The sequence below is a fragment of the Piliocolobus tephrosceles genome, chromosome 5 (genome assembly GCF_002776525.5).
Source record: "Piliocolobus tephrosceles isolate RC106 chromosome 5, ASM277652v3, whole genome shotgun sequence".
Taxonomy (NCBI): Eukaryota; Metazoa; Chordata; class Mammalia; order Primates; family Cercopithecidae; genus Piliocolobus; species Piliocolobus tephrosceles.
The window spans coordinates 56,589,647-56,604,105 of record NC_045438.1 but is presented as its reverse complement, the minus strand read 5'-3'; the positions used below and the strand labels follow the sequence as shown (position 1 = coordinate 56,604,105).

Sequence of the window (14,459 nt, the reverse complement as noted above, 5' to 3'; positions counted from 1 at the left end):
ATGGTCAAGAACACGGGGTGGGCAGCTAAGATGGTCAAGAACACGGGTGGGCAGCTAAGAGGGTCAAGAACACGGGGTGGGCAGCAAAGAGGGTCAAGGTATGCACATGTCTTACTTTCAACAACATTTTATTGAGGTGCTCATATATTTGTTCACAGTTTCCTACCTGCCATCGAATCTCAGATCGAGAGGCCATTAGGCGAGCAGCAGAGAAAAGCTTCACACACACGTATACATGGGAGACGTACCAGGAAGGCGCAGCTTACCGCCTAATCCTCTCTCCCCTGTTTCTGCTGCTCCCAGTTGGACATAATCGCACGTGATCCCTTTGAGAACACCGGGTTGTTGGTGGTGTTATGTTTATTTATAGAGGAGGATACACAGGCTTAGAAAGGTTGGGTAACTTGTCCCAGGTCACATAATGATAAAGCCTGGTGGGTGGGAATACAAATTCAGGTTTCCAAGCATCAGGTTGAGTTCTTTCCAACATACCACTGCCTCCGAGAAAGGGCTACATGGAATTAGGTCTTTGTGACAGATTATTGTCTTCCTGCTGGAGAGTGCCACGCCCCAAACCATTTTTCAGGGACAAAGCATTTGCCTTGAGGATGCCATCTCTCTGTGCACTAAAATAGGAATTTAGTCACATAACTTGCATTTAGAAATAGTCATGTTTGGTTTTAAGAAAAGGATCTTGATTCTATTCATCTATTGAATAGCAACCATGAAGAAAGACTACGGTTTATAAATAAGTTATCTTTCAGCTTGACTGCCTAACAAAAACATAACCAAAAAGATCTTGCAATAATGCAGGCAAGTATACACCAAAGGAAGACGAATACTCCAGGAATGCTGGAAAGCAAATCATGCGGTCCAATAATTTTTGCTTTTCCTTCAGCTTCTTAGATAGGCAAGCTCTTAAAAGCAATTCATGTGAAAAAAAAAAAAAGAAAACCTCAAAAGGTTAAGCTAAGTGGGTGAGCAGAAATTAAATATTAAATGCAAGTTGTGTTCACGCTGTACACTAAAAACCATAGCCACTAGTGTACATTCTTTTATCTTCTGCCTAGAAAAAATAAACAGGACAAAATATATCAATTATATCTTAAACATGATTAAATTGCAAAGAGCACAACACACAGTTGTCACGCTGTGTATCTCCAGATTCTCAATGCTCTCTGTTCTATCAACACAACGCCTACAAACGGCAAAAATAATCCCTGCCAAAGCTACACTAGGTGATTACATAAAATTCTTCCACAAAGCCGAAAAATTATTTCATCAGGAATAACTACATTAAAAACTCTGCTTACCTTGTAGAAAACGGGTTTCCTGTTTGTGAATTTTCTTTTACAGCCTTAAACCCAATGTAAGTATTAGTATGTGCTATACTCCAAGGAAATTTTACAAGCATAGAATTAATTGCTATATTCAAATTATTCCTCTCTTTTCAAGCATATTTTGCAGAGTAAATATTTCCCTAGGCCTTTCCGATATCTTTATATTTCAAAAAGATAGAACTATTTCGGAGATGAAGTTAAAGATTTTGGAATGAGAAAGGAACAGTGACAGCGCCACAGAACGGATACCCAAAAGAAGTTCTCTTATCCTTAGCTGTAAAAAGCACGTAAAGATCGCTGTCAGAATCCCTTCTGGGGAGAAAGACATCTCTTCTCATCTGCATATCAGTCTTTAGACATTTTTAGAGCAAAATCAACTTTCAATCAAGGAAAGGAAACCGTGCAAGCATGCCTACATTTGGATCAAAATCTTTACCCGTGAAAATCAAAGCTCTTGTTTACTTACATGCTGTACATAAAAAGGAAAAGTTCAAAGAAACCTGCTCCCTCTGGGAGAACGGATCACATCGAAGTCGGCTGTTGGGAGATGTGTAAGACACGCGTCGTCTCTCCCTCTCATCCCCAGGCAATGAAAAAAATCCCAAACTGCTCTTCCAAGTCACATTCACAAGGACGTCCTAGCGCCACCAAGCTCGTCCTCCACAGCAGCACCGGTGATTGGGGGAAGCTGGCCCCCTGCTCTGTTTCCACCCATGCCGGGAGCCTACTCTAGAAAGGCACCAGGTTACCACGGACGTGGAGACAACGGAACCACAAAGGGCCATGTCTCCTGAGTCTCAGAGCCAGCTCAGCAGGTGGAGTGCAGGCAGCATGTCTGTGGGGACTGCTTAACACACCTCAAGTTCAGAACAAACTGAAAACTCTTTCAACCTCCTCACCCAAAGGGACATTGTATATTCCTTTCAAACTCCAAACTATTACAATAGCACATGCTAATTGCTAACAATACTGAGGGAAAAAATCCCCCCTACAGGAGAGGCTGACAGGGTCACACAAAGAGCTATGACAGTAATAGGCACCCTTACAGAGAAGAAGGCAATCAATTAGGAACCATTTGCAGAAATTGCGGGGCTGACAAAAGCCCTGGGTACAGCTGTGCTTCATCAAACCAGGCTTCATTTGATTTTCAAGGGAAATTATTCTTTATTCTAATGTCTAGAATAGTTGTTAGTAAAATATCCCCAACAGCCCAGGTTCAACCAGGGTCTAATCTGAAAAGAAGCTAATGACCCCTGAGAAGACCAGTTGGGCCAGGGCAGGAAGCCCAGAAACCAGAGGCAGGTCTTCTCCCTGAGGAGAGACCACTTTCTGAGGACACGGCACGGGGTGGGGGGATCCCGAAAAATCCACTCCCAGCACACACTGGGCATTCACCAGACACCTCCCACATCACCACTTCAAAAACAGAAGAGGGCTGGGCGCGGTGACTCACACCTGTAATCCCAGCATATTGGGAGGCTGAGGCAGGAGGATTGCTCGAGCCCCAGGAGTTTGAGACCAGACTGGGCAACACAGTGATACCTAGTCTCTAAAAACAATAAACAAAATTATCCGGGCCTGGTGGCAGGCACCTGTGGTCCCAGCTACTTAGGAGGCTGAGGTGGGAGGATCACTTAAGCCTAGGAGATCAAAGTGGCAGTGAGTCAAGATCACGCCATTGCACTCCAGGCTGGACAACAGGGTGAGACTTTGTCTCAAAAAAAATAATAAAATTTAAAACACCAACAACAAAAAATCCAGAAGAGGATGGCTTTAGATATAATATGATGTTTCCAAAAAAAAAAATTTTAAATGTTTAAAAAAAAAAAGAATAGAAAAAAATGTAATTCTTAAATTTGAAATTTTCTTTTTCTTCTCACTAATGTCCACCACAATTTTTACTTTTGGTGGCCACTAATTCTTCTTTCCCAAGAAACAAAGAACAGGGAAACTGAGTAACTGCTAGGTATTTACCGAAGATTTTTAAAAATGTACCATCATTATACATGGAAATCTTTAAAAAGGTAAGGTGATAACTACGTTAGACTTGAGAGGAATTTTACAGCAAATGCTTAACATGCTCATATTCTTTCAATACATTTTTTTCTTCTGTGTTCTTTGGTGTTATTTGCTTTCTCCTTTCTCCACTTTTAACAATGAAAATTGAAGCTCAGATGGCCCCAATTTCAACCTGATTGAAGCTTTCTTCCCTCTTCTAAATTTCTGATGCTCCAATGTTCACTTTGTAAACGTTTTGCTTAGTTACTACAGGCACTGTTAAATAATAGAGTTGGCGATGGCCTTAACATGCTAACTTTTTGCATATCTATTTTGCTGAATCTTAAGATAAACTTTGGGAAAAAATTCAATTTCCTTCTTAAGAGTTCTGATGTGTAACTCAAGCAGATCATGAGAGGAGAAGTCGTTATCCCTCATGGTGTTGAGATTCCCCCCAAGCTACCATCCTGTGCCAGTGCCCCCACAGGCACACTTAACTTTTAAATACATGGCCATGCTCCATCAGTGTTTCAGGAGGATTTGATTTTCCAAAAAATTTTAAGTCAGGCCAGACACAGTGACTCACACCTGTAATCCCAGTACCTCAGGAGGCCGGGGCGGGAGGATCTCTAAAGTCTACGAGTTTGAGACCAGCCTCAGCAACATAGTAAGACCCCATATCTATTTTATTATTAAAATAAGATTTAAAATAATTTAAGACAAAGCCATCAAAACACATCTATTTGATGCTCTAAGATCCACTGCTTCATTAAAAAGCTAATGGATATTAGACATGATATTGCGTTCCCAAAATTAAATAACCCACTAGAGATCGAACAGAGTAGTAGGACTAAAAATGCTGATGAATTTCAGTTTCATAAAATAAATTGCATCCTGGGACATAACCAGTCCAGCGAAGGCAGCTGAGCATTTGCTTTGCATGAGGAATGAGGAGGAGAGGGAGGAGAAATTTGGAAGAAGGTACATGGAAAACGGGAGAAGAGTGCAGGGAGTGAGGAAGGGAAAGGGAGAAAAGAGGGGAGGCTGACAGCACATAGCTGCTTCATCAAACCAGCAACTTCAGAACCAGAAGTACCTGTTCTGAAGCTGGCAGGCTCTAACCTGGTCCCCTCACACACAGAGAATGTCACCAACCTCCAAAAGGTATGCCACATGGCTCCTCCCATGGGTATGCCATGCACCTGGCTCCTGGTGGTCTTGATGTCAGCAGTGGCCCATCTAGAGCAATCACTGCCATGACACCGGCTGCAGTGGTGGAGGCACGGCCAGGGTGTGCGTTCCAAGGAGCCAGCAGGAGCTTGGAATGTGGAAGCCCTGCCCAATTCTGAAGTGGCAGGGCAGGAGCCTCGTGCTCCTCAGGCACACCTGCAGCTGCCCAGCTGTGGCTCTGGACCCAGACATCCCTGTGCTCTTGGGGGCCAGGAGCAGGAAGGAGCCCCGCCATCCCAGGCACTGCTGCAGCTGCCTAGCCGCAACTGTGGACCCAGGCATCTCTGCACTCTCAGGGGCCTGGGAAGGACTCCCTGCTGCCACAGGCTCAAAAGTAGCCTGCTCCCACTGCCTGTCTTCTCCCTAGTCCTGGTGCCCACTCTGGTCTTAGAGCAAATTTGGGTCTGAGTCCAGGCACTGTTGCAACTCAGCCAGGTGTGGACACGCTCAGGACAGCGCTGACATGCCAGCCCCCTGCTGTACTTTGGGCACCAACGGGCATGGGAGGCAGGCCAAGGAGGGGACTGAGGGCAGCTTGGCCCTGGCTTGCAGGCACCTTTGGCACAAACAGCCTGGGCACCATGAACAGCGGCAGGATGCAGACAGGCTCCTGGGTGGAAAGGGATGGGTCCCCAGAAAAGCCCCACCTTCAAGCCGGGGAAGGCCTGAAGTCTGGGGGCCAGGCTGCCAGTCCCACAGACCAGAACGGGAACTTATGGAGCTTTTTCTGGGCCTGCGCATGGCCACCATGGACCAATCAGTACACACTTCCTCCCCTCCGAAGCACATAAAAACCCTGGACTCAGCCAGACTCAAAGAGACAATGAGACAACTAGCTGAGGCAAGGAGCTACTCCAGGGTCTCCTCTCTGCTTAAAGCTAAGCAGACATCAGCACTACCAGCTGTGGAGCGGAGCTACCCACTCCAGGGTCTGCTCTCTGCTGAGAGGTGAACACTCTATGGGATGACCAGCCTGCAGAGAGAAGCTACCCACTGTGGGTTTCCTCTGAGCTGTTCTATAGCTCAGTAAAGCTCCTCTTCACCTTGCTCACCCTCCCCTTGTCTGCATACCTCATTCTTCCTGGTCATGGGACAAGAATTCAGGACCTCCCTAATGGCAGGGCTGAAAGAGCTACAACACAAATGGGCCAAAACACGCCCCTTGCTCGTCACATTACAGGTGACAAGGAGCGAGGAGAGGAGGAGAGAAGAGCTGCAGCCCTTCAGGGAGCCCAGACCCAGGAGTTCCCAGAACCAGGGTTATGCCACCCTCTTTGGGGTTCAGCGGTTCCTGGCATCTCCAAGCTTCCAGGTACTAGTGCAGGCCATGGAAGCTGCTTGTAGTATGTGTAATCCAGCCGTAGCTTCACAGGGAACCAGCACCCGTGCTAGAGCCTGGAGCTGCTGCCTGCCCCACCACAGCCAGCATCCCTGCCTGTGCATGGTGGCCAGACCCCACACATGCTCACTGACACACCCCTCACCACTGCGCTCACTGACATACCCCTCACTACTCTGCTCACTCTTGGCAGGCATGGGATGCAGGCCAGCAGTGTAAGTCGAGCACAATCTGCCAAGTCGAGTAGGCCTAGTGGGCCCAAGCAAAAGCTGGGCAAAGGCACCCTTGGCCACAGAGGTTTCCAGCTGGTAAAGTGATACCCCAAGAATCTTGTGATAGTGTTAGTCTAAACCCAACTGAGGCATTGTTCCACTTTATAACTTTCATTTAAATGCCTATCATTGCTTCTATTTCTTCCATTCTTATTTTGTATTGAAGACAAATACAATACAGAAGATGTATAATTTCAAAATCAATTAAAAACTGGACTGGATATTAGCACAGATTATGTCAATCAGACCATTTCTGAAAGGGTAGCAGCTAATGAACAGTTAAAAATGCAGGAAAGGAATGGAATGTAACAAATGCTCCCAAGGATGTGGATAAAGTAGAAGCCTCCTACATTGCTGCTGGGAATGTCAAATAGTGCAGCATTGTGGGAGACCATGGGCTGTTCCTCAAAAAGCTAAACAGAGAATCACCACATGGCCTGGCAATTCCACTCCTTGGCCTGAAAACAAGCATTCATGCAGATAAATCTTACATCAACATTCACTCCAGCATTACCCACAATAGCAGCAATAATCCAAGTGTCTATTAACAGATGAATGAATAAACAAAATGTGGTGTATCTGTATAATGGAATATTATTCGGCCGTAAAAAAGAATGAAAGCCTGACACATGCTACAACCTGGATTAACCCAGAAGACATATGTTAAGTGAAATAAGCCAGAAACAAAACGACAAATACTGTGCCTAGAAATTGGCACCTAGAAATGTATATGAGGCACCTAGAAATTGGCAAATAAGACAGAAAGTAGAACTTTCTGTTAAAAGTGGGGGAAATAGAGAGTTATTGTTTAAGGGGTATAGAGTTTCTGTCTGGAATAATGAAAAAGTTCTAGATGGTGGTGGTGGTTGCAAACCAATGTGAATATACTTAACGCCAAAGAAGCATACACTTGAAAATAGTAAAAAAGGAATATTTTATGTTATATATGTTTTACCACACAAAATGACAACATTCCAAAAATAATTTATCTTCAGCCAAAAAAAAAATGTAAGAAAGAAAGAGAATACTAATTAACACCTTTTGACAAGGTTTTCCCTGTCAAAATCACTAAGCAAAGCCAGCACAATATATGAACAGCAGAGTGTGCACTGCTCTTTGATGGCATACCAGAAGTCATGGAGGAATTCTGGCTAAAGTAAATGGTTCTGATTAGTACTTCACTTCAAAAAAATACAAAAATAAGGAAGCTGTATCCTTAAAAAATATATATATGTATATGTATGTGTATGTATGTGTGTGTGTGTGTGTGTATATATATATATATATGTTGAACTGCTGGACCTAGAGATAGGTAACTCCATCTCCTTTCCCCACCTTGGGTAAGAGCCTGCCTGGTTCTTGGTTTGCAATTTAGGTCAGTATCTTACCCTGAATGTCTGCTCCATTTTCTCCCTGTGGGAAACCTGATCCAGAGTGCCATCTGTCTGACTCCTTTTCAGACCTGTTGTGATATCAGGGACGTTGCTGAAATCTGCACGAAAAATGACAAAAACGTACATGAGTTTGGTCATTTGCAGAGAATAATAACGCCTGGTTTAAAGGCTCAGATGGAGAAAGGAAAGAAGAAAACAACCTAGGAGGCAGTACAGAGCCGTCCTGAATAACACTGAGGTTACAATTATGCACACAGATGGTCTTCTGAAACAGATCTAGGCTCTTGCTAATTGAAAAGGCAACATCTGCCTGCTTTGGTCAAAAGAGACCAATCAAAATAATGACTTAAATGCCTTGTCACTCTTCTCATTGTTGTGTAAACTATACTTCCCTAAGCTCTGGTCTTGAGTAATTTATTTGGACCTACAATCAAACAGCAACAATTTTGTTGGTATTTCCCTATTGTTGGCTAAGGGAAGGCAAAATTACCAGGGAATCTTGGGAAACCAATGACGGAATATTATACTTATTACAATCTACAACTTGCTCATTTACAAGCATGTTTCTTTGGCTGGCATCAACCACAATTGCATCCTAACTTAAAGGTCCAAGAAGATCAGTAAACCCTTATTAACTTCCAGATTAAAGGCTAAGAAATAATATGGGCCAGGTGTGTGGCTCATGCCTGTAATCTCAGCCCTGTGGGAGGCCAAGGTGGGAGAATCACTTAAGACCAGGAGTTCGAGACCAACCTGGGCAACATAGTGAGACCTTGTCTTTACAAGAAATTAAAAAAAGAAAAAATCAGGCACAGTGGTATGCAGCTATAATCCTAGTTACTTGGAGGGCTGAGGCAGGAGGATTGCTTGAGCCCAGGAGTTCAAGGCTGCAGTGAGCAGTAATCATGCCACTGCACTCCAGTCTGGATGACAGAATGAGACCCTATCGAGAAAGGAAAGAAAAGGAAAGAGGATGGGAAGGAAGGAGAGGGAAGAGGTAGGGAAGGGAGGGGAGGGGGCAATAATTAAAATATAAAAATAATAAAAATAAAAATTTTAAATGTAAGTAAATTAAAAACTAAAACATTAAAAATTTTAAATAAATAATATGAAATAAGTAGAACACATAGTTTTCCAGCCTACAACTGGAAGCACACATCCCATCCTCAGCACTCTTCTCCAATAGAGACAGAAAGACCAGCCTCTATCAAAACAAAACACAAGTTTTCATTGTAATTCTTGTATTTGATAGAATGTCCCCTCAACTAGGTGAAACCAGATGATTTCTGATCCCATTCAGGTCCAAGAACTCAATCTGAGCTGATCTAGGCCCAAGAGGCTTGGATAGACTTGCAAACAAAGAAACTGCCCAGCATGATGGGGGCAGGGAAGATGGTTTCTAGAAAACCTTTAGAAGCTAGGGGAACCCCTGGAGGTTGGCACAGCTGAGACAGAAGAATGCCAGCAGCAGGTTCATGCTGATATTACCAACCACCACACAGGCACTCACATCTAAGATGGGGAAAGGCCTCCGGAAAACATATAATGATCTACAGAATTCTGCAGCTCTAATTTTTTTCTTCCATTTCCTCTTCCAACATCCTAATCTCATCCAGATAAGGACTAGACAGATAATCTCGGTCATACCTCACTGCTGTTGGTTGCAAAGTTAGCCCAGGGAAGGCAGTGCTGACCTGAAAGGCATGAGGCTCCCTGGGGAAATTTTGAGTAGCAATGACAAGCAAGGATACTTGGGCCTGCCTCCTCTAGTCCCCTAATGCCACAACACAGAGGCAGTCCCCTCACCAACAAGCTGACTGCATGGGGATTAAGACGAGACCCTCAACCCCAAGCGACCCACCGCTGTCTTCTAAGACTGCCCCCTTTCTCTGATGTGTATACCTTGGCCTAAGGGAGACCAATTTAGGTAAGTCACAAAAGAACAGCAGCCCTCACTCCTATTGCATCCAGCCTAAGTGCATCTCTCCGTTCCTGCACTCAACACATACTTCTTGAGTAGCAGCTGTTTTCCAGGCACTGTGTGAGCAGCTGCGGATGCAAAAATGAGTGAAATGCTCTCACGGGCTGCTTCTAGTCTGGGGAGAGGCAGTTGGTGAGGGAGGGGCGGACGGAGTGATGAGTGCAACCATGTGTCACAGATGCTATGAGGGAAGTCCACAGGCTGCTGAGTGGGGACACTCAGGAAGCAAGTCAATTCTCCCTGGGCCCTTAAAACACTTCAGAGGAAAGCAGACATGTGAGCAAAGGCTTTATGTCGGCGGAGTATCTATTTGACTTTCAAGCTGAAGATGACAAGGCAGGGTGGGCAGCAGGGAGAGGGGATTCCGGGACCGGAAGCAGCCTGAGTAAAGGCGAATGTTAGGAGGAGCCGGGCACCACCGGGGAACTTGCCGAGTGTGGCTGCACAGAGTGGGGCAGAGATGGAAGACTGTCCTCGATGGACGGATGGATGGAGGACAAGAAAGTCATAGTGACATCACAAGTACAAGGTGTAAGGACCAGAACATCACAGAAGAGAGCAACAGAAAAAAGTAAGGGATGGTTGAGCATTTGAGGAGGTAGATTCCATGGGTCCCCTCTTTGTCATTTATTAGATATAAGAAAATACAGAAAAGAGGCATCGAGGAAGACTGGTTTCTACATTCTAGGTGACTGGGTAGATGGGAAACGCGACAAGGGGAGAACTGGCGATAACAAGCTTAGCTCCCGCAGCGCTGAGTCTGAGACATGTGCGGGCCATGCAGTGGGAGATTTTCAGTGGTCGGGAGTCCAGAGTCTAAAGCTCAGAAAGGTCTTCACAGAGACATGGATTTGGAAGTCATCAGACTATCTCTCCATAGCAGTGAAGCCAAGGGAATGGAGGACATCAAGAGGACCGAGGAGAGAACCATAGAAACATCAGTGCATAAGGGTACGGGAGAGGGTGACCCTCAAGAGAGGTACTTTTCTTTTTATAGAGAAGTAAGCAAGAAGTATAAGGCCATCAAAAAAGAGTCATGTCACAGAAGCCACACAATGTAAAAGTGCTACAGAATCAAATTTGCACTAGTGCTGCCTTTACCTTGAAAATAAGGAGCCCTGGTATTTCCCAAGAGTTACATCAAGTACAGGAAATAGGACACACAATCCACATGCACATTCATGGATGACAGGGATTTCACAGTGCCTGCTGCACATCAGGCATGTACTAAGTACCAGGGATACAAAGATGAACAAGACCTTGCGTCCCACGAAGAACTCAGCTATGGCAAAGGCATAAGGAGCTTTGGAGCCCGAGGTGCCGGATGGATGCTGGTGAAAATAGCACGGCTGATGTCAAAAGCGGGTGCCGAGTGAATCCTGAGTCATCTGAGTCAAACTCTTCACAAGATTTTGGAACTTAAACACTGAAAACTCCCCGAACCACTGCTCGCCTCTTATAAAGGAGACCAAGAGGTACTCATTCACTTAGCGAGAAAGAGACTCGTTTCAGGTAAGCATGAGAAACGGGGCAACGTGTACCTGGTAAGAGAATATTGACCCTTCCCGTCAGAACCCTGCTCACTCCAGGATAAAGGCTTAGCTTTGAATCAGTGAGGCTCCCTTGGGCCCCCTAGAACGTGTTGGGTGCCACCAGGTTCTGAGGCACAGGCTTGGACAGGATGGCCCAAAGGAACCAGCTCCCACTGAGGCGGGCCCTGGGGATCTGAGAAGAGAAGGCAGCTGTGGGCAGTTCCTGAGATCTGCCAAGACAGGAAATCTCAGAGGTGTTCTACTGCTCAAGTTTCCCCCAGGTGGAATGTATCTGGGCATACACAGAGTCCCTGCGGCCACCAGCAATGTGCCAGCACCGTCCTGGACATGACAGAGCACTGGAGAATCCGAGCTGGACAGTGTTCACAGCTGCCATCCCCAGCTCTGGGAGCCTCCACTTTTACCAGGACCTGTATCCCCATAAAAGGAGGGTGCCCTTAGTTTTCTTTAGAGAAGAGACATGAGATAAAAGTACATTCTGGCAGAATAGAAGACTGGCTTTAAAAAGAGTGAAGGCTGGTAAAATCCGAATGCTTATTTACAAAGCTGTTTGAAACAGGCATCCTGTCCTGGGTGCCAAATGCCTATACATAGCCCCCTTATATTCTGCCCACGTCCCGAGCACCAGCTGCTAAAGGGAGTAAATATATCCTGCCCCTCCCAGGCGAAAATCTGGCTTCCCACCTGGGAGAGCCTCATCAGGACATATACAGTGCAACATGTTTTAGGGGCTGTTTGTCCCTATCAGCGAGTAATAAGCACTTGCTTCCTGCCCGCCCTGCACTCAGCATTGTACAGTACAGATGTTCAGACATGCTCCAGAAAAAGCCTCTGGCCAATCTGACTGCAAATCATGAAAAAAAAACAAATTATAAATTCATGTCAAGAGTTATCTATTTGTATCTGGTTAATACACCCTTTTGTCATTCTCATCACATTCCTCATGGAAATTAACCCTTTGGGGCAGAGGTCTAACAATTTGAAAAAATCTAACATTTAGCACAGCCAACAAAAGCTTCTACTTAGCGGAAGAGCTTCTACTTAGCACTTGAGCCGGCAGAGCTGCAACGTCCCAAGTTACAGTCTGGCCCCCTCAATTTGGATCTGTCATTTAATTTATTTACCCCCTAATTCCCATGGGTGCCAGACACTGTGCATCCACTGAGTACAAGGTGCCATGACCAGAGCAGTCACGAGACCAGGCTCAGCCATCTTTCTCCTTTAATCAACATGCTGTGGGCTGGGCGCCATGGCTCACACCTGTAATCGCAGCACTTTAGGAGGTTAAGGGGGGCAGACCACGAGGTCAGGAGATCGAGACCATCCTGGCTAACATGGTGAAACCCCGTCTCTACTAAAAATACAAAAAATTAGCCAGACATGGTGGCGGGCACCTGTAGTCCCAGCTACTCAGGAGGCTGAGGCAGGAGAATCACTTGAACCCGGGAGGCAGAGGTTGCAGTGAGCCGCCATCACACCACTGCACTCCAGCCTGGGCAACAGGGCGAGATTCCATCTCAAAACAAACAAACAAACAAACAAAAAACGATGCTGTGGACAAGGATGACACTCCAGGCAAGCTACCACAGAAAATGCCTGCCTCCCCGCTCTTCTGCACAGCCTATAGCTCCTTACAGACAACTGGGGAACTAATGTGGCTTTAGGTTTGAGACACCTGGTCATTCAGCTTCCTCCTGAACTGTGCATCAGTAACCTGGCCCATTAGCACCACAGTCAGCCAAGCCACTGGCAACCCCAGATCCTTTTACAATGAAAGGGCAAAATTTGTTCAAGGAACATCCTGGGTATCAACTTAAAAACAGAAATATCAGAAAATGTTGAAGTTAAGGTTGCCTCACCCACACAGCTCGTAATCTGAATTCAAAATGTAGTTACATCATTTCCAAATCCAACCTAGCACAGTTAATATGCAAATGTGTGGGTTTTGCCATTTCTTTTTCCTGTTGCCCAGAAAGCACCAATAGATCTAGGTGCTCACTGTGATAGGCTCAAAGGGGAATTCTTTGGAAAGGGGCAGCAATGGGAAGCTTGGGAGAAGGCCTGGCATGCATGATGGTGTCCCTGCCAGCACCCCACCTGCAGCTTAATCCTAAGGAAGCCTGACTCTCCTCAGGCAGCTACATATGGTTCATCTGGCTGATGCCATCCCATAACTCCAGTCTTGCCGGCAGCCTCCTCCCTACTCAACCAGGCAGCAAGAGACTAGGCAACAAAGTTCTCTGTAGTCCCTGGACACCCACCAGGTGGCCACCAGCAGACCCTGGAGACACCAGGCAGCTCCTGATCTTAAGGACAGGTAGGGAAGAGTTCCCCTGCCTTTCCAGCAGCCAGGATGGGGCCTCCTGAGGATAGACAACTGGTTCCTAGAAAAAGTGATCTAAGAACCACTCCACCCCAAAGTCTGAGAGTACCTCCTCAGTTCTCAGGAACAGCAATTAAAGAGAAATTAAATTAAAAATCTCAACATGGTATTAATCTGTAGCCAAAAGCAAGAAATGCAAAGTGACAAGAGAGTATTTGTTTTCTCTTCTTAGGTACAAGATGACTTTTTTTTCTAGAAATTAATAATGGTAGTTGCTATGGTTTGAATGTATTCCCCAGAATTCACGTGTTGGAAGCTTAATCCTCAATGCAGCAGTGTTGGGAGGTAGACTTAGTGGGAGGTGTTGAGGTCATGAGGGCGCTACCCATGACTCATGAATATTAATGCCATGATAAAAAGGGCTCTCAGCAGTGGCTCTGTTCTCTTCCGATGTTTACTCTTCCACCTTCAGCCATGTGAGGACGCAGCAGTGTTAAAGGTGCCATCTTGACCTAATGGCACCTTGATACTGGACTTCCCAGCCTCTAGGACTACGAGCCCATAAATTTGTTTCAAAATTACCCAGTGTGTGGTATTCTTTACAGTAGCGCAAATGAACTAAGACAAGAGTCACGGCATCGGAAAAAGCCATGCTTCAATATGCGGACTAAGGATTCATTTGAAATAGACTAAAAGTATCGGGCATGAGAATGAAAACTGTTTTTCAAATATGTTTTTCATGCTTCAAAGCATATATTATAGTACACTGATTTTTAATACTCTCATCTCCAAAGGGTCCTTTTTGACAGTACATACTTTTACTATCCTGAAATAAAAATCATTCTTAATATAATCTACCTCCATACATAGTTTCTTCAAAAGCAATATACTACCCTAAAAATAACACAAAAAGAAAAATAAATGGAAAGTAATTTATAATTAAAAACCATGTGTTTGAATACTTTGTTTGAATCATACTCCATATGTAAATGGCAGCAGAACCTCTCTAAAAGCCGTGAGGAAGCTGTC

The 14,459-nt window shown here is 45.2% G+C and overlaps 1 protein-coding gene across 1 annotated transcript in view; it reads right to left on the bottom strand.

Annotated features, from left to right (window-relative positions):
• Positions 1–14,459, bottom strand: part of TIAM2 (TIAM Rac1 associated GEF 2) — a 541,563-nt gene that overhangs the window by 40,222 nt on the left and 486,882 nt on the right. The window contains 1 exon segment of the mRNA XM_023206084.3: positions 7,568–7,671. Coding sequence (XP_023061852.2) covers positions 7,568–7,671 — 104 coding nt within the window.